Source organism: Pelodiscus sinensis, chromosome 8 (genome assembly GCF_052426305.1).
Source record: "Pelodiscus sinensis isolate ZL-2025 chromosome 8, ASM5242630v1, whole genome shotgun sequence".
In the NCBI taxonomy this organism is placed as follows: domain Eukaryota; kingdom Metazoa; phylum Chordata; order Testudines; family Trionychidae; genus Pelodiscus; species Pelodiscus sinensis.
In genome coordinates this window covers 42,049,865-42,069,409 of record NC_143059.1, presented here as the reverse complement: position 1 = coordinate 42,069,409, position 19,545 = coordinate 42,049,865, and the positions used below count along the sequence as shown (strand labels likewise).

The 19,545-nt window shown below is 44.2% G+C and overlaps 2 protein-coding genes across 7 annotated transcripts in view; one reads left to right on the top strand and one right to left on the bottom strand.

Annotated features, from left to right (window-relative positions):
- Positions 1-6,267, bottom strand: part of CPEB3 (cytoplasmic polyadenylation element binding protein 3) — a 188,395-nt gene extending 182,128 nt beyond the window's left edge. For all 6 annotated transcript variants that reach the window (XM_075935182.2, XM_089780173.1, XM_089780174.1 and 3 more), the window contains exon 1: positions 6,090-6,267. The gene's annotated coding sequence lies outside the window, so the exon portion shown is untranslated. The remainder of the gene's footprint in view (positions 1-6,089) is intronic.
- A 59-nt stretch (positions 6,268-6,326) lies between these two features.
- The window catches only part of MARCHF5 (membrane associated ring-CH-type finger 5), a 65,752-nt gene continuing 52,533 nt past the window's right edge, over positions 6,327-19,545 (top strand). Inside the window, exon 1 of the mRNA XM_075935189.2 lies at positions 6,327-6,617. Coding sequence (XP_075791304.1) covers positions 6,574-6,617 — 44 coding nt within the window. The 5' untranslated portion in view covers positions 6,327-6,573. The remainder of the gene's footprint in view (positions 6,618-19,545) is intronic.

Here is a 19,545-nt window from a genome sequence, read left to right as displayed (position 1 = left end):
TGTCAATGAAGTTATATTGGTATAAAAGTGCTTTATACTAGTATAACTGTTCCGATACCAGAAGGTGAAAAAGCTGTATTAGTATCAAGTAACTGCACACCATTTACTACATATGCATTAAGGTTTGTGTCACTTAAAAGTAACATTCCTAAGACAATGGTTTCTTCGGGCCTTATAATCCAGGAATATCTTGTTCTCTGATGACACTTTTCCACCATAGCCAGAATGACATTTACAAACATTACCACAAGACAAAAATAAAGAGTATAACAAAAATCACACCCTTACCCCACCAGAAGTTTCTATATACAGGAAGGGAAGAGCCAAAGACTCCACTAAGTCCACTAAGAGCTTTGCTCTGTCATCTATTTTTTACAGGGACAGATAAGAACATAAGAGTGGCCATACTGCGTCAGACCAAAGGTCCATCTAGCCCAGTATCCTGTCTGCCGACAGTGGCCAGCACCAGGTGACCCAGAGAGGGTGGACCAAAAACAATGATCAAGCCGAATAGTGATAGAAATGTAGCCGTGTTAGTCTGGTGTAGCTGAAACAAAATACAGGACTATGTAGCACTTTAAAGACTAACAAGATGGTTTATTAGATGATGAGCTTTCATGGGCCAGACCCACTTCCTCAGATCAAATAGTGGAAGAAAATAGTCACAACCATATATACCAAAGGATACAATTAAAAAAAATTGAACACATATGAAAAGGACAAATCACATTTCAGAACAGAAGGGGGGTGGGGGAACTGTGGAAAAGGTAAATGTCTGTGAGCTATTTACCTTTTCCACACTCCCCCCCCCCCCTTCTGTTCTGAAATGTGATTTGTCCTTTTCATATGTGTTCAATTTTTTTAAATTGTATCCTTTGGTATATATGGTTGTGACTATTTTCTTCCACTATTTGATCTGAGGAAGTGGGTCTGGCCCATGAAAGCTCATCATCTAATAAACCATCTTGTTAGTCTTTAAAGTGCTACATAGTCCTGTATAACGATCAAGCCATTTGTCTCCTGCCATCCCTCTCCAGCCTCTGACAAACAGAGGCCTGGGACACCAATTATATCCCCTGGCTAATAGCCTTTTATGGACCTAACCTCCATGCAATTATCTAGCTTCTTTTTAAACTCTGTTATAGTCCTAGCCTTCACAGCCTCCTCTGGCAAGGAGTTCCACAAGTTGACTACACGCTGTGTGAAGAACTTTCTTTTATTAGTTTTAAAATGCTAGTATTAAATCATAATAAAAGAGAACTTTTCGATACGAGGATAAATAAAATTTCACTTATTTCATCACATCTGTAATAAATATCTAGTGTGCATAAGTTTGGGAGAAAGTGATAAGACAACTGTTTTGAACTCTTCTATTAATATTGCTAGCCACTTTACATTCCATAGTAACTTACTGGAAAAAACAATGTAATCTAAAATTCAGCAGAGTGCATACAATACCTTAAAAGAAATGGGGAGTCTCAGGTTTAGAGAAATTTATTTAAGGTGTTTGTTGAGAAGTATAAACAGATCACAGTACAGACAGCTGGTAGTAATCCAAAGATCTTCCTTGCACAAAAAAAAATGTAGAAATATACCAGAGAAGCATTTAATGGACTTTTATCAAAAAGGCCTGTCCTATACATTGTGAGTTAATCATTGGGCACAGAAGCTAGTGACATTAATACATAGGGCCTTACAAAATTGTTTTCACACTTACTCTACAACCTAGATTTATGGACTAAATTAACGAAGCATTAGCTGACCAGAACTGATGTGGAAATACTGTTCATATCAATAAAATATTACTTAAATGATATTAACATAGCTGTTTAGAAAACTTGTGCCTGTACACATGTAATTATATTAGTGAAACACATCCACTGAAGTTAAAGGGATGTCTGGCCATCCCAGGCCAGATTTTTCTCAAAGTTCATTGCATTGCCACCCCTTTCTAACAAAAATTACATGTCCTTTAGAAAGGGGTTGAAATCTATGCCCCACTGTCATGCGGGTGGCAAAGCTAAAGCCCAACCCCTGGTGCTTGGGGTGGAGGGAAACCAGTAAGGGGACTAAAGCTGAAGCTTGAGGGGACTCTTGCCCTGGGCAAAGGGGCTATAATTTGAGCCTTGCAGCCACGGCATAAGCCCCTCAGGCATAAGCCCTGGGTGGCAGAGCTAGGATTTTGGCTTCAGCCCAGGCCCCAACAAGTCCAACACCAGCCATGATGATTCCATTAAAATAGCATCACAAACCACTTTGGGGCTTCAACAGATATTTTAAGAACCACTGCTCTAGGCCAAAGTGACACAGTGTAAGATCTTCCTAGATCAGTAAAGAAGTGAGAGTTGAGAATACAAGATCGAAAGGAAGGAAGAATGGAGAGATTTTGTGAATATAGAGATGGTGTGTCAGCCTCATCTAGAGAAATATGTATATTCTATGATGCTAGGATGACTTTTTATAAAGGACTCGTTTTTCCTCCATGAGAAAGTATACCTACAAGCTAAAACATAAAAAGTTGAACCATTTCCAGATTCCTTCTGGGCATCTCTCATTTGTTCCTCATAGTACAGATACGTGAGATTTTTCCAGCGTGAGCCCTGTAGTAGTCAGGATTTACAGGTGTGGTATTCAGATAGGTCTCCTGCTCCTTCAATGATGATAGCCGTTCAGCTGCGTGCATGTGCTCCTCTGTGTATCATATCGGCTTGCTCAAAAAGCCACCACAGCAGACTCCGAGAGAGTCCACAAAAAACCACAAAAATCAAATAAGGATCAAAGGTGCCTGGCCAGGTGTATGGTCAAACCAAGTACAGCAGTGGTTTCCAACCTTTTTACACCCAAGTTCACTTTTTAAATGACAGACCAAGCCAAGATCTACCACCCCGCCCCTTCCTTGAAGCCCCACCCTCTCTATTCTCCTCTTCTCCATCACTTGCTATCCCCAATCCTTATACTGCTGCTGCTTTTTTTTTTTTTTTAAATTCTTCTGTAGGAAGAGGTTTTTCCAACATTTGGCCTGTCTAGACTGGACCAAATGTCAGAAAAAAACCCCTTCTTTTGGAAGCCACCTTATTCCTTGTGGAAAGAGGAATATAGGGGTGACGGAAAGTTCATGTTTGCTCTTCCACTAAAAAAGCGGAAGAACAAACACAACCCTGGATGCAGAAGAGTTTTTCTGGGATAGCTCCAGAATCCTGAAAAACTCATGCAGTCTAGCTGGACCCTCGCTGGGTTGAGACAGGATGTGTAGTCTCTGGGGTGGGAATGAGGGATTTGGGTGTGGGAAGGGGTGAGAGGTGCAAGCTTTAGGAGGAAATCTGGATGCAGGAGGAGGTGGAGAAGGGGACACTGGCTCGGGGAGGGGGCTCCAGGCCGGGCAGTGTTGGGGTACTAAGCAAGCCACAGGCTTGTGGATGTGAGGGTGCAGGAATTTGGGTTGGGGTATGTGAGGGGCTCAGGGCAGGGGATTCCAGTGTTTGATAGGCTCAGATCTAGGATCTGGGGAAATGCAGGAGTGGTTGTGGCCAGATGGGGGCTTGGCCCCAATTGGGGGCTTGTTGGCCAGGCTTCATTTTTAAATAAAATACTATGTTAAACACAAAAAGTTTCTGCATTGTCTTTATTTATGAGAATGGCAAGGAACCTGCCTTGAGTCAGGGGTCACCGACCCATAGAAAAGTCATTCGGGAGCAGGGGACACAGTACTGGGGCAGGGTGCTAGTGGGTTCTGGGGCAGGGAACAGGGTGCCAATGGGGGCAGGGAAGAGGGGGGGGGTGCCAGAAGGACAGGCTGCTGGGGAGGGACAGGTTTCTGCAGAGAGGAGCAGGGGGACAGGTTTCTGCAGTAGGGAACAAGGTGCCAGAGGGAACTGGTTTCTGCAGGGGGGCAGGGTGCTGGGGGGCAGGTTTCTGCAGTGGGGCGGGGGGGGCAAGGGAGAGGGAACAGGGGGGCAGGAGGGCATGGGACAGGTTTGGGGTGGGGGAGAGGGAACAAGGTTGGGGGCAGGGAGTTCCCTACACCAGCCATGGAGGGAACCCTCCGTCCCACGCTCCCTCCAGGCTGCCCTGCACTCAGTCCAGGGAGGCTGCGCCTAGCTCCAGCTGTGCTGGAGCAAGCTTCCCTGGCTGAGCACAGGGCAGCCGGGCTGGAGCGAAGAGAAGCAGCTGCCTGGCCAGCTGGCCACGGCGCTCAGCCAGGGTGCCCCACGCTCCAAGTGGGCAGGCGCAGAGGAGAAGCCGCCCGATCAGCTGGAGCACAGGGCAGCCTCTTTCAGCTGAAAGCCACATCCAGCTGCCCGGGGTGTTTTAGCCCTCCCGACATCCCAGCTCCCACCATTCCGCACAGCTACTCACCTGTGTTGTTGCTCGGTGAGTAGCTGCTCCTCAAATGAGGAAATCAAATTTAAATGTACTGCGCAGGCACGCAGTTCAAAGAGGGCTCAAGAACGACTCTTAGAGCCCCTGAGATCGACCGGTAGATTGCGATCTACCGGTTGGTGACCATGGAAGTACAGTAATAGTGGTCAGTAGACTCTACTGAACCACTACATATATGTACCTCCTGACAATGGACATGACTCAGTCAGTGGCATGCAAATCCATCACTGCCACCTAGGTCAAACAAACATAGATACTTCAAGACACCATTTTATATACAGGTACAAACAGGTTACACAACACTCCTAATGCATCACTTTGCCATCCTCTGACATAACTTAGTAATAGAAATGTAGCCGTGACATAACTTACATACCATCCATCACCGTGCACCTCTGCAGGCCCATATGCAAGGGTATGTGCGCAAAGGGTACGAAAGCACTCCCCTTTACGGTCCCCCAAGTAAGCATGCTCTGGATGGCTAGGTGAAAGCAGGAGCAACGTGCTGCCCAAGCCTCCCTCCCCTATACTCTGGTAGGCTGATTTCCCACTTAAGTGCATTCACACCCTTGAGGCCCACATTTACAAAAAAGCACACAGGCCTGCTCTGGTTACATTAGAACATCTCTACCCATCATGCTATCATTTTAGACTCTTTCCTGAACTTGGGTCAGTATCTGTGAGGAGTAGGGGGTACCAAGGTCCTTTTAACCAGGTGGTATTGCCATCCTTTTGGAATGTGCTTTTAACTGTCCTTTTCATATGTGTTCATTTTTTTAAATTGTATCCTTTGGTATATATGGTTGTGACAATTTTCTTCCACTATTTGATCTGAGGAAGTGGGTCTGGCCCACGAAAGCTCATCACCTAATAAACCATCTTGTTAGTCTTTAAAGTGCTACATAGTCCTGTTTTTTGTTTCTTTTAACTTATGACCACCTGTGCCTATTATCAATAATTTTTTACAGTATTAGCCCTGCTCATGTCAAGTTCTGAGAGTAGGGGCCTTCTTGCTCACAGCTTAGCTTTACTTTATATTAGCCAGGTCTTGACCATTATTAGCCTGGCCTCAGGGCTCAAACCAGACCCGTGCTACATAGACTTATATTTTAGGCCCTTGCCTTACTACAAGCCCTATCAAGGGGGGGGGGGGGGGGGAGTTATTCCTTATTGGCAATAACCTCCCCCCCAAAAAAACCCCTCCTGCATATTTAGTAATTTCACTTGAATCATGTAAATTACCACCCACCTAAGCAGCGTGATAAACTAAAAGTCGAGTACTCAGGACAAATCCCTTTCTCACTAACTCATGAAGAACTAAAGACCCTTTTCAGGGAGGGAGATCTCGGGGGAGGAGGGAGCAAAGACTGTTTTGGAAGACAAGGCACAATGTCAGCACCTGTTCATGTCACACGGGAGAGAGACGAGGACGCCCAGTATCCTGGGGAAGGGGCGACAGGGCGGCTGCAAGTTTACAATGCGGTAGTGGGGGAAGGAAGCTGCAGTCTTGTTCCCCACGCAACGCAACCAGTCCGTATACCCACGGGCCGCAGGAGGGGACTAGCGCGGAGCTGCCATTTCTCCAGGAGGGAAGGAGAAGAGCGAAAGGGAATTTCTGCTCTTCCCCGCCCACAGGCTGTCAGGGGAAGGAGGCGCTAACCGGAGAGAAGCCCCGCGGGGGAGGGGAGGGGACGGGACAGGGTGCTGACCTTTCCCGCAGCAAGTGCGGCCATCCCGCCGCGTCCCCCTTCGAAGGCAGCGCCCACCTGCCCCGCACGCGACACCGGGGAGCGGTAGCAGCAGCCGCCACGCGCACCCCGGGGGCCTTTAAATCCCCTCCGTAGCGGCAGAGGCGGGGACTACATCTCCCATGGTGCGCCGGGCGCCCTTTTTCCCTGGCACTCTGACGCGCGGGGGAGGGGACGTGCCTGGTCTTACCTCACAGAGGTGCCGCCCCCTCCCCCCCGCCCCTTTCTGCTTACTCAGGCCGCGCAGCGTATGGAGCCAGCGGCCCGGACCCGATAGCAGTCAGCAGGGCCCGTGGCGCCTGAGCGGCCTGCCCGTCCCCCGCCTGCTGAGGGAGGCCTGGCGGAGCTGCGCGGGGAGAGGAGGCTCCGGGCCCAGTATTAGGCCGTCGGCTCCTCCCGAGATCGCGGCGGCGGCGGGGCCTCCGGGGTCCCCGCACCCGGGAGTATGTCGGACCAGACGGGTTTGGCGCCGCAGCAGGCCATGGACAGGTACGGGGCCGAGGGGGGCACGGGGGAAACGGGAGCAAGCATGTGAGGGGCTGCGAGCATGCCTGGGCGGTGGGGAGACGCGGAGGGAGGGGGAGCGTGTTGTGCGTGTGTGGAGCGGGAGCCCCTGTGTGTATGTCACCGGCTGTTTGATTGTTTCCCCTGCGCGTGCAGCCCCCTAAGTGTGTCCCAGGAGCTCCAGAGAGACTAAGCTAGGTGCTGTGTGAGTCTCAGAGCGATGATCTCACAGAAGGCACCAGGAGGTTTGTGGAAAGTAAGGTGCTGGGATAATTTGTTTTTGTACAGTGCTCATCCTCATTTCATGAGGGTGGCGTTAGAGTTGTGGGATAGACTATGGAAAGAAGCGGAAGGTCGTTTGTTTGCCTCTGGTTAAGGCTTGCCATGTACAAGATTTCAGGGTACTTCCTTGCTCTGCCACATACTTCCTATCTCTCCTTGAATACATCTCTTAAACATCTTTATCTACACCAGGGGTCTCCAAACTTTTCAGCCCGAGGGCCGCATTAACTATCAAACAGCAGTTCGGGGGCCGACTACACACTTGAGGTCCAAATAAAAAACAATCAAAACATGGATGTTGTTTTTAATTATTTATTTAATATTATTTTATTCAGTTATTATTTAATAACACATTGATACACTACACATGAACACCTGTATTAGTGTGAATGGTGAAATTGTTTCCTGGATGCCAAAATAGCAGACATTTCTGGCTTTAGATTTGTTGTCCCTAACATCAACAGTTGACGGCTGATCTTGGCAGGATACACGTAAATTTCCGTAATTTTTTTTCCGTAGACAAAAAGGTCTCCACGGGCCGGATGAGAGGGCCTCGCGGGCCACATCCGGCCCGCTGGCCGTAGTTTGGAGACCCCTGATCTACACCACAGACCTTACAGCTTCACTGCTGTCATGTAGTTTTATTGATGGGAAAGAGCTCCCTCTTTGGCATAATTAAACCACTCCAAATGAGCAGTGCTTGCTATGTTACCTGCCAACATAGCACTGTCCACACAGGTGCTTCTGTTGATCCGGTGTGAGGTTTTTTTTCATATTCCTGCCTGACAAAAGGTTTACAGATAAAAGTGCTAGTGTAGATTTGACTCTCTAAAATAATGATGATAGGAAAATACTATCTTATAAGGATGTTGTAAGAATAAATCAATCAGTGCCTGTAAGTTACTTAGGTACTAAGCTGATGATGGGACACGTGTGTCTAGAGCATCCTGAGAACGGCTATAAAAACAAAGGAGGATTATAGAGGATGCTGTAGGCATAGGAGACCTCATGGAAGAAAGTTTGGAGGTAGGACAAGACTGCAAAAGAGGAACAGATGACCTGCAAAAGAAAATCAAATGGATTTATGATGTTAGCTGATACATAGGAATGGAAATACTGGATTAGATTAATGATCCTGCTAGCCCATTGGATAAAGGGGTGGTTCACTCAAAAAAGTGCCCTGTTCTGTGCATACCTTCTGAGGCACTCCCTATTATACTGTCTTCTGACAGTGGCACTGCCAGATGTTTCAGAGGGTATGCACAGAACGGGTCACTTTCTTGAGTGATCCACCCACTGTTACGTAGGCCTAGCAGTTAGAAGTTTAAGAACACCTAGGCTGTGTCTAGACTGCATCCCTTTTCCGTAAAAGGGATGCAAATTAGACACATTGCAATTGCAAATGAAGCGGGGATTTATACCCCCCCCCACTTCATTTGCATAACAATTGCTGCCACTTTTTTCCGGCTCGGAGCTTTGCCAGAAAAAAGTGCCAGTCCAGACGTGGATCTTTCAGAAAATAAAGCCTTTTCCGAAAGATCCCTTATTTCTCTTAAAATAAGGAATAAGGGATCTTTTGGAAAAGGCTTTATTTTCCTAAAGATCCGCGTCTAGACTGGCGCTTTTTTCCGGCAAAGCTCCAAGCCAGAAAAAAGCGACAGCCATTTTTATGCAAATGAAGTGAGGGGGATTTAAATCCCCGCTTCATTTGCAATTGCGATGTGTCTAATTTGCATCCCTTTTACGGAAAAGGGATGCAGTCTAGACACAGCCCCAAAGCATGGGACTGTGTGTTTGACCATTCTGACAGTGGCTAATAACTACTGATGGGCTTAGCCTCTATTAATTTATGTAATTCTTTTTTCAAGACCAGTTGTACTTTTGGTCTTGACAGCATCCCCTGGCAATAACTTCTCCTGGTTTATTTTAAGTTTGTAAAGAACTATTTCCTTATGTTTGTTTTAAACCTATTGCTTATTAATTTCATTGGTGACCCCTGGTTCTTGTGTTATGTGAAGAGGTAAATAATGCTTCCTTAATTTTCTACACACTATTTATATTGAGAAAAATCTGCCAGGCCTTCATTTTGAGGAAGCAAAGAGGATACAAACCCAATGTGTTTCTCCTTTATGGGTCATCTTTAAGGAAATTGGAATTAGTGAAATACAGGTTGTCACCAGAAGACTGATGGAGGCTCTTCACTAAAAGGAAGATTGAACTCTGGAAGATCAATTTAGCGAGTCTAGTTAATATGCGCTAAATCAAAATCAGAGGGTGCCTCAACAGGTACTCCTCCTTTTGCAAGGGGTAAGGTATGCTGTGGTGACTATGGATGTTAGTAAGTAGTCAGATAACAGTGGAGTATCAACAACTTGCTTCCCACACCTTGCACCCTCTGTATGAGGGGCAGGAAGGTGGGGAGGAAACAGGAGCCAGTCCTGGGGGGAGCCTGCTTAAAAGCTGGTTCCCCTTATCACAATCTCCATGGTGCCACCTTCCTCCCTTCCCCCCTCCCGTGGCTGCTATCTGAAGCAGCACAGAGGGATAGGGGAGGCTGCTCCAGCAGTAGCCCCTGACCACGGCCTACCCTGGCTGCCATGAACAGGGACTGCCTGACTCGGCGCAAGCCAGTACTGAACAGTACTGGTTCGCGCTGGTCTGGGACTCTGTGCCACTGCATTTTAAATGTAGTAAGATCCCAGCTGCTCTTACTACATTTAAAATGCAGAGCCGCAGGGCGGGTGGCTCGTGGAGCCAGTGCAAGCTGGGACTGCTCAGTCCTGGCATGAGACATCTCTGAGAGCTACCCCTGCTGCAGCTCTGCAAAGTGGCTCTTATCGACTAATCATTTAATTGATACAAATTGTATCAACTACCTGATTAGCTAGATAATCACAATTTAACATCCTTAGTGGGGATGCTGCCAAATTTGGTTTAAGGTAAGCTGACTCCAGCTATGTAGAATACAGAGCTAGATTTGCATACCTTAATCTGAGCTTCAGGGGGTAGCTGAGTTAGTCTGTTACAGAAAAAACAACAAATGGTCTGGTAGACTAACGAAACATGTAGATGGTAACATGAGGTTTCGTGGGCACAGCCACTTCAGATGACTGGGGATATGAAAACTCGAAATAAATAGGAGAGGGGAAGGGGAGGGGGGAGAGAAAGAAAAAGGGAGGGGGTGGGAGACAGAGCATCATTAAGTATCTGGAGAATGGGTACTTAAACCTAAGCAAATAAAAATCAAAGTCAATAGATAGATTCCTAAAACAGGAAGGATACCACTCAGGGAGCTGTTAGCACCTTCAGTGGTAATGATCTGAGCTGTCAGATCTAGTGTAAACCTGGCCTCTCTAATGTGATGCAGGAGCAGTTATGTACACCCTTTAAGGTGAGAATTAGCCGTTTGATGTAGAAGGACCAGGGTGAGGTGGTAGGAAAGAGAAAGGCAGATACATTTGGTGTCTTCCTTTTGGATAGGATGGAAGAGTGCAAAATTCAAGTTGTCAGCCAGAGAGAAGGTTGTAGTCTAGGCAGATTGTCAGGGAGGCTGTAGTAAGATAGGCAAGAGACAATCAAGGGTTTTGGAAGCAGGAATAAAAAGAGTTGGATTTTGGAGCTACTGAGAGGGAGCAGTGTCAAGGTAAATAACAGCATGGTTGTGAGATGTAAAGGAGACAGGAGACAAGGATGGTGGAATTACTGTGACTGAGAAAAGAAGAACATTATGAAAAACAGATCTGGGAGAACATTGCAAATCCAAATCAGAACAGGCTCTCAATCAATGGGATATGTCCATCTGTACTTCAGTATCTTCTAAATCTAGATTTCTCTTCTTGTATCACTAGTGTTTCTTATTTTGCTTCTGATAAAATTGGTCCTTTAGTGTTATACATAAGTCCTGAAACACGTTTTGGAGGCTCATTGCAGCCCTGCATCCAGATCATAGAATCATAGGACTGGAAGGGACTTCGAGAGGTCATCGAGTCCAGCCCCCCACCTTCAAGGCAGGACCAAGCTCCGTCTACACCATCCCTGACAGGTCTATCCAACCTGTTCTTAAATACCTCCAGAGAGGGAGATTCCACCACCTCCCTTGGCAATTTATTCCAATATTTGACCACCCTGACAGTTAGGAATTTTTTCCTAATGTCCAATCTAAACCTCCCTTGCTGCACTTTAAGCCCATTACTCCTTGTCCTGTCCTCAGAAACCAAGAGGAACCAAGATGTAATATCACGTCATGATTATGTAGCTTGTTTCAGTGGACAAATCTCAACATGGTAACAACCTGAATTGCTTTACTTTCAGCCTTATGATTTCTAGTGTGGATTAGTGTGCTAATGTAGTGGTTCCCATATACCACAGACCTGCAAACGTATTCACAAACTATTTGTGGCCTGTAGCATATTAATTATGCAAAATTTGAATATTTGCATAAAATCATTAAGATCCGAGTTTGCAGATGTCTACAATACTAAAAAGAATTCTGTTAAGAATGCTTCCCTTTCTTAAGCCATTAACACCATTTGCATGACTGAAAATATAAAACATAATATTAAACATTGTACAGTACTCACTTTATTTAATGGGACTTCTGCTGCTGCATCTCTTTGCTCATTTCTTCAACATTTACATCATAACTGGTCAAATTCAGCTTCATGCTCGCATGCACACACACTCTGCAGGCCAGCGTGATTTCTCTCTCTCTCTCACATGTACACTACAGGACATGGTGATATCACACATACCTACACCCCGACTTGCTTGGAGCTGGGCTCTGCCTTCTCAGGGCTACCCCACATGCTGAGGGCTGGCAGGCAGCCAGGGTCCAGCTGGACTGGGGTAGAATCCAGTTATCCCTCCCTTCTCTAACCTCTAGCCCATAGTCCTCTCCCCTTCTCACAGAGAACACGGGCATCCAACAGTCCAAACGGCTGTTGGTGTTGAAGCCGGCTGCTGTGCAGCAGCTCAGGGGTCTAGGTTGTACCTGCACCCTTGCCCTCAGAGCTGCTGCGAATAGCCAACTTCAGCTCCAGCAGCTGCTGGCAGTGTGCCGGGGGTATACCTTAGCCCTGGTCCTAGAGCATCTAGCATGGGCCTGGCCTGGCAGTGTGCCGCAGCCCGGCAGCCAGCCGTTTGAGGCTGATTTGTGGACCAGTTGTTGGGAACTGCTGTGCTAATGGGAGACAGAGAGTGCCAGTTGATTCAGCTGAGGAGTTAAACTGCAAAATGGGTACAGTGACCTGTAAAGAGGAAGAAACAAACAAACACTGAACTTGTAGTGTCTTTTGCTGCTGCTGCTTTATGAATTTGGAGGATACGCGTATTTTTGACACAAACTATTTTTGACTTTTTTTCCCCGGTTTTGTGCATCATGGAAGACTCTTTAGCAATGCTTCCTCTAAGCCAGAACCCGTTACAGACAAAGAGCCAAAATAGTGGTGGATACAGTGCAAAGAGCCGAGGAAAGAAGTTGTTGAGCACAAAAAAACCCTCCCAACCTCCTCCCTCCCGCTACCCCTTTAACAGCCGCGTGTGGCCCAAGAAATCTTCATATAAATAAATGATTTTAATCCTGTGCTTGTAATTTTTAGTTATTTTTCTGAAGAAGGCTGATTTTCATTGATTTGAAATTAATTGTAAACCTTATTTTTTACTGATCAGGAGGAGATGCTATTCTCATCTACAGTTATTTAAGCACTTGTATAGCTCAAAATATGTTTATTTGAATTATTATGATAGAAAATGGTGACTGATGCTTTGTTAGATCATTCAGCCAAGTCTGCATTTACGTCAGTCTGTGCATGTTGCACCTTGATATTGAGTCTTGATAACTTTTTGTAAGCATACCAAAACTCTTCAAGATGTATCAGAGTGAATTGTGATGGAGGCTGTCAAAGACTTTTTAAAATTGCACAAAGTTTATGCTGAGTGGATTCTCCTGTATAGTCAAATTAGAGAAACCCACTACATACACACAGTTTTGACAAATGGAAAAAGTAAACAAACTGATTTTTTCCCTTTAAATTATAATGATCTCCAGGTGCCATCAAGTTGATGTCCCTTTTTAAAGCAATTGTTTTAAATACTTTTTGTGTCTCGATAATGTACATCATTACACCGTCTAAATGAAATTGGAAACATTGTTGAAAGGGCTTGGGGTCGTCTGAGTTCATACACAGAATATTAATGAAATCTGTTTTTGCATTTCATGGCTTTTATTTTGTTTTGTCAGAGAAGCAATTATTGAACTGTTAATTCTATTCTACAAAAGATTTTAAATGTCAAAGTTAGCAAACCCAACAGAGGCCCTTTTTTATTTCTTATCTTTGTAATGTCCATCTACTGCTGGTTATACACAGGAGCACTTTCTCAAAAGATATTTCAGTGCCATTTAAACTAAAATTAAGTATTTGACAGGGTGGATATGATTTAAATCACTAGTCAGGAAGACTCTATTTAATCATAGTTTTCTACATAAAAGTGCATTCTTGTTGGTTGTTATAAACTTAAGATATTTTCTTCAACTCAGAGATAGATGTAGTTATCATTTTTAGAAAGTATACATTTTTAAACAAAATACAAATTTTGAAAACTTTTCTGATAGAGCTGTAAAACTAATCTGAAACCGAATGATTGTTTATTTCATTACCAAAGGTAATTCAGGTAGTTCACCTCCCAGTGATTTCATAAAAATCTATCTCCAATTCAACAGGTAATCATCAATATTTGGAGGACTTTCTTGCCATGCTGTATTAGGAGGAGAGCATCACCAGGCAGACATGCACATTGTTTTGTTTAACTAAACAACAATCTTATCATATTTTAACAAAACAGGAATATGATTTTTTTAATTAATTTTTTAAAGAAATCAATATATTTTGGTAAAATTGTTTTTAACTAAAACAGTTACATGAAATATTAAAAAACCCACCAAAATTAAATTGACAGAGTTAGCCAGGTCAACATGAGAAACTTAAAATGTTGGCTTCTGCAGTTAATTTATTCATCTTCACCTTCATTTTCCTGTTTGTTTATAATCAGGAAAAGAAAAACAAACTTTCCTGCTTTTTCAAGTCCAAAACGATTTCTCAATTTGGAATGAATTAGTCCCGAGGAAGAAAGTAATCTTTCTACACCAGCAGAAGAAGCAACTGTTGTTAAAAGTGAGTTTATCACTTCCACAGTCTCATTAGGAAACATACATTTCTTAAATTGTTCACCCTTAGCTGAGAAGTTTATTGTAGTTGTTGTTATGGAGAGATGATTGCTGGATGCCCATGTCAAAGCCAATTCCTCTTCTTGAGGAGTTAGTTTGATGCTGGTATATCATATTGAGAATATTTGCAAGACAATGGCTGTGTCTACACTGGCCACATAACCCGTAATAGCTATGGATATGAGAGAAGTCAGAATAAGGAAATGCGCGGGGGATTTAAATAATTTATTCTTGCAAGTAGGAATAAGAGATCCTCCGGAATAGGGCTTTATTCCAGAGGATCACGCCAGTCTGGACGCTCTTTTCTGGCTTTTCCCCAAGCCGGAAAAAAGCGGCGGCCATGTTTATTTAAATCCCGCGGGGGATATTTAAATCCCCCGCGCATTTCCCTATTCTGACTTCTCTCATTTCCATAGCTATTATGTGTTATGTGGCCAGTGTAGACACAGCCAATGAGCTGGAGACAGTGCTTGTACCATTTGGTTTTTTAATGCTTGTCATTTCATATTTCTCTTTTTAAGATCTGATTCAGTTCCTTCTAATTTTCAACAGCATTAGTAATAAAACTGCCATTTTCCTGTATTTTGTTCAGTGCTCCTGAAATAGGCTTCAGAGTACCCAGGGTGTGTGTGTGTTCAACATTTCTCTTAAGCCCAATGTTGAGAATTTTGCTTGTGATAGTGCCATCTATTTTTTCACAGTTTTGTTCACAAACTGTCATCGGATTAGGCCAGTTCTTGATGTAGTGCTCAACTATCTAATACTGAGTTCCATTGCACGTCTTGTGGGACAGTGAGCTAGGTTCCTCCCACTTTTTTCAGAGCAGCTGCTGTGGAATGGTGGTTGTTGAAGCATTTTGCAATTTCAGCAGCAATAGCCTTTTTTTCTGGAACACTGAAGTCTTTGGCTCAGAGTTGCATCAAATGAGCACTGCAACCAAATGGGACTCTCTTCTAAATTTCTTATGTTGGATATATTTGCTGCCTTATCTATGACCAAGCTTTGTACTAGACACATGAATTATTTTTCAGTTACTTTTAGTTTTTAGTGCTACTTCTTGTAAGTATTCTGTTGTGTATTTCCTGATGTATCAATTGTTTCTCCAAGGAAGACATTTCCTTCTTCTGTTGTCACACAAGCACATAAAAGAGGATCATTGTGGACTTTGCTCCCTCCCATCAAGATTCAGGTTAACAACTTTAACCTCTAAACTTTTTGAACGCTGTGCAATTTCTCATTCCTACACTTTATCCAGTAATTTGCCTGTGACATCTGCTCTGTTGGGTGGACTGTACCCTGGTCTTAATGACTGAACCACGTTAATGAAATATGGGTTTTCAGTCATACAGAAAGGAGAGTTTGTTGCATAAATAAAGCGGTCATTTTTTTCATCAGTTACTGTACCTCTTTTTGTAATCTGCTGGTGCTTATCACAAACTTATCTATGGCTGTTTCTGGATGATGGAGTGGGTTTTTTTCTCGTTTTTTTTCATTTTGCTACTGTGACTGTGACATACACGATGTGACTGAAACCCTACTATTGGCAGATAACTCTGAAACTATAGAAAATGAAGGTGATCTTGAAGGTGGATAGCCTTCAGAATCTTGTATGTTGACAATGGATTCTCCTGAACAAAAAAAAAGCCAATGCAGCTATTTAATTATGATTACCATACTGCTCATTTAGTATTACCCATTGCATTAACTGACACACAGTACTACAGAAAAGGTGAAATTGTAAAAGAAAGATCTGCCTATTTTAGCTATTGATTTTATCACAACAGCATAAAAAAATGAATAGCAACTACCGTATTTTCCGGCGTATAGGGCGACTGGGCGTATAAGACGACCCCCTATCTTTTTAATTAAAAGATAGGGTTTCATCTTATACCCCAGCGCCCCTCCGCCTCCTTTGCTCCCGGTGTCCCTGGTCTGCTGGAGATGGTCCCCAGCAGACCAGAGGCACCGGGAGCAAAGCCGCCAGGAGCGCCTGGGCTGCCCCCCCCCACCTGCTGGAGCCCCTCCGCAGCTTTGAAAGCCTCGGGGGAAGCCGGCGGGGGGGCATCCCAGGCGCGCATGGGCTGGCCCCCCCGCCGGAGCCCCTCCGCGGCTTTGAAAGCCTCGGGGGAAGCCGGCGGGGGGGGGGCATCCCAGGCGCGCATGGGCTGCCCCCCCGCCGGAGCCCCTCCGCGGCTTTGAAAGCCTCGGGGGAAGCCGGCGGCGGGGCATCCCAGGCGCGCATGGGCTGCCCCCCCTCCGGAGCCCCTAGAACTACCGCATCTAGAACTACCTAATGATTTCAAAAGAAGCAGTAGAAACTCAAAATTCCCTTTTTAGTCAAAGGGAGTGGTTTAAATTGAAGACTTCTATGACTGAGCTCTTAGCCAAGAAATGTACTTGAAATGAAAGAAATTAAACAGTCTGCGGGATGCCCCGCCGCCGGCTTCCCCCGAGGCTTTCAAAGCCGCGGAGGGGCTCCGGCGGCGGGGCATCCGGTGTACAAGACGACCCCCGATTTTTGGGGGATGTTTTTTAACTTCAGAGGTCGTCTTGTATGCCGGAATATACGGTATATTTTTTGCTTAAACATGAGAATTCAAGAATTGTCCAGAAGGAAGACAGGCAGTTCTTAAGGAAGAAGTATGAAATAAAAAAGTTTACCATTGAAGTTCCTGCTTGTTCAGACCTTTCATCATCTTCAACACAGCTTCCTCCTGAGAAGGAACACTTCGCATGATGTTGTTTCATTCAAGCATCCAGGCCTTGGATATTTTTGTTGCGCTGTTTGTATTTTGCACACATGCCTGTCTTGCTCACAGGAGAAGACCTTAATTAAAATATTCCCAAACTGAGTCCCTTTTACAGCCTGCTGCCATCATAGGTTTTCTTTTCTAGTGAGAGAATGGTATGGTAGATCTTAAATCAATGAAGGCTACACTCAGAAAGACCTCAAGACTTCTTGAATATGCTGCTCAGTTTCACTTTTGTTTCTATTGTCTGTCCCTCCCTTCTCACATTTATCTGCAGCCTTCTTCTCCTTATCCAGATCTATTCTGCCCCCAACAATTTTATATTAATTGAACTTTTTGAAACTTTGCACTTTTAGAGAGAGATAAGGGATTGACTTTGTCTGTTGTTTCTCACATCTATTTATTTATGAATGAATGAACATTTTTGCTGTTAACAAGTATGTTATCTCTGGAGACACAAATCCAAAGTTTGAGAACTGCAAAACTAAGCATCTACCATGGTATCATCTAGACCCGTGGTCACCAACCAGTAGATCGTGATCTGCTGGTAGATCTCGGAGGCGCTAAGAGTAGCTCTTGAGCCGTCTCTGAACTGCGTGCCTGCACAGTACATTTACATTAGATTTCCTCATTTGAGGAGCAGCTCACCGAGCAACAGCACAGGTGAGTAGCTGCGAGGAATGGTGGGAATTTTGTTTTTTTAAGTAGCAGTATAAGGATTGGGGATAGCAAGTGATGGAGAAGAGGAGAATAGAGAGGGTGGGGCTTCAAGGAAGGGGTGGGGCGGTAGATCTTGGCTTGGTCTGTCATTTAAAAAGTGATCTTGGGTATAAAAAGGTTAGAGACCACTGATCTAGACTGAGCACTGACTCCCCTTAGGTAGATAAAAAGAGTGACCTAAACAATCTATACAGAAGCCTCTGGAACCCCATAAGATTTAGTCCCTAATCCATCTACTATTGGACCTCATTTCCAAAATTTTTCTTAAACTTTGCATGAATGTATTGTCTTAAACTATAGAAGTAGAATTTATAATCCCTATTCCATGATGAGATTTCTTTGGGCTATCATGTATCTTAATTAAATTTATCTTTAGACGTGTTTTGAGGGAAAAAAACCCCTATTTTATTAAAAAAAAAAAAAAAAAAAAAAAAAAAAACCTTTTATTTTTATCCACCCTGGTATTTGATACCTTGTAGTAACACAACATATGTTGTAACCGTGTCACCCCCACTTTTCATGAGCACCCCTTTCTGGTCAAGTGGCCTTCAGTTTATAAACTAATTCCTGGTGTGGTATTGAGATGTACTCCCAGGGCTTCCTCCCTGGAGTAAATGGTTTTACCCCCTTAGTTTGTCTGGCCCCAGCTTTCCAGCTGAGCCTCCTGACAGTTTAGTTCCCTTCTGATGTTTACTGCTATCCAGTTGTAGGCTCTTCCCCCATTGGCCTCTGTAGGGGACTCACTCTCACCCATTATTCTTGGTCCCAATACAGGGACTGTAAGAATAGCCTCCATCCTTTTTGTGTCCCTTTACAAAACTGCTTTCAGTTCTCTTGGTCACTTCCACATGTCCTGAACCTTCACAGATGCCTTACCTTTAGCTCAGAGCCTTTCTAAGTTCAGGACCAGCAACCAGCGAGGAGCTCTTCTTCACTCCCCCGTCCCTGCTAGAACCGAGCTGTCTGTTGTCAAAGCGAACTCCAATACTAGCTAGAAGCACCATCAGCCCTCCTCTCAGTCCAGCTAGGAACCACTTGCCTTTGGCACTGCAGCACCTTTTTATAGGGCCCTCTTTGGCTGTTCTCTTGTAGCCACTTTAGCCCACTTGCAGGCCCTCTCCATTATTGCTTTCCTGGGACAAATATAGCAGGACCCTGGGTCCACTCCACCCTGTCATACATGTGAAATGGAGGGTAAATATTTCCATATCTAGTAATGTTCAAAGTGTAATTTAAAACATGGTATTAATTTTTAAAAATCAATACAATTATTGTTTTCACAGTGATCTCTTTAAAATTCAGATTTCTAAGGGTAAGTTCAATTAATAAATGGTAAAGGAAGTTAATAGATAAAATAAAATAAACCTTTTATTCCTATAAAAAAAATTCTTTCACAACAGATATAAGGTAATTTGTGCTTGTCACCCTTTTTGACTGGAAGTTTGGATGAATTGGGATTATAACAAAGCTATTCTCAATATATCTGATGTCTTTTATTAGCAAGGAACTAACAGAATAATAGCTGTTAATCAAAATGAAGTTATTCCTAGTCAGATTGTAGTCTTAGGCCTTGTCTACATTACAAAGTACGTCAACGTAAGTCATCTTATAGTGACCTAGTTGTGCATGTATTTGAACTAAAATTGGTCTCCTGCTGTAGTGCCTCCTTACTCTGACAATGTAACACCATCTTCCCAAGCAGTACAGAGCTATATGGTTGATGTATTTAGGTTGATACAATGAGTATGTAGATACTGCATTACTTATGTCAATCCTAACTTTTCTCCAGTAGTAGTGCCATAATGCACCACACTGACTGCTGTGGTCACCATTGTGAATTCCACTACCTAAGGCAGTGGTCTCCAACCTTTTTACACTCAAGATCACTTTTTAAGTCTCAGAACAGGCGAAGATCTACTGCCCCGCCCCTTCCTTGAAG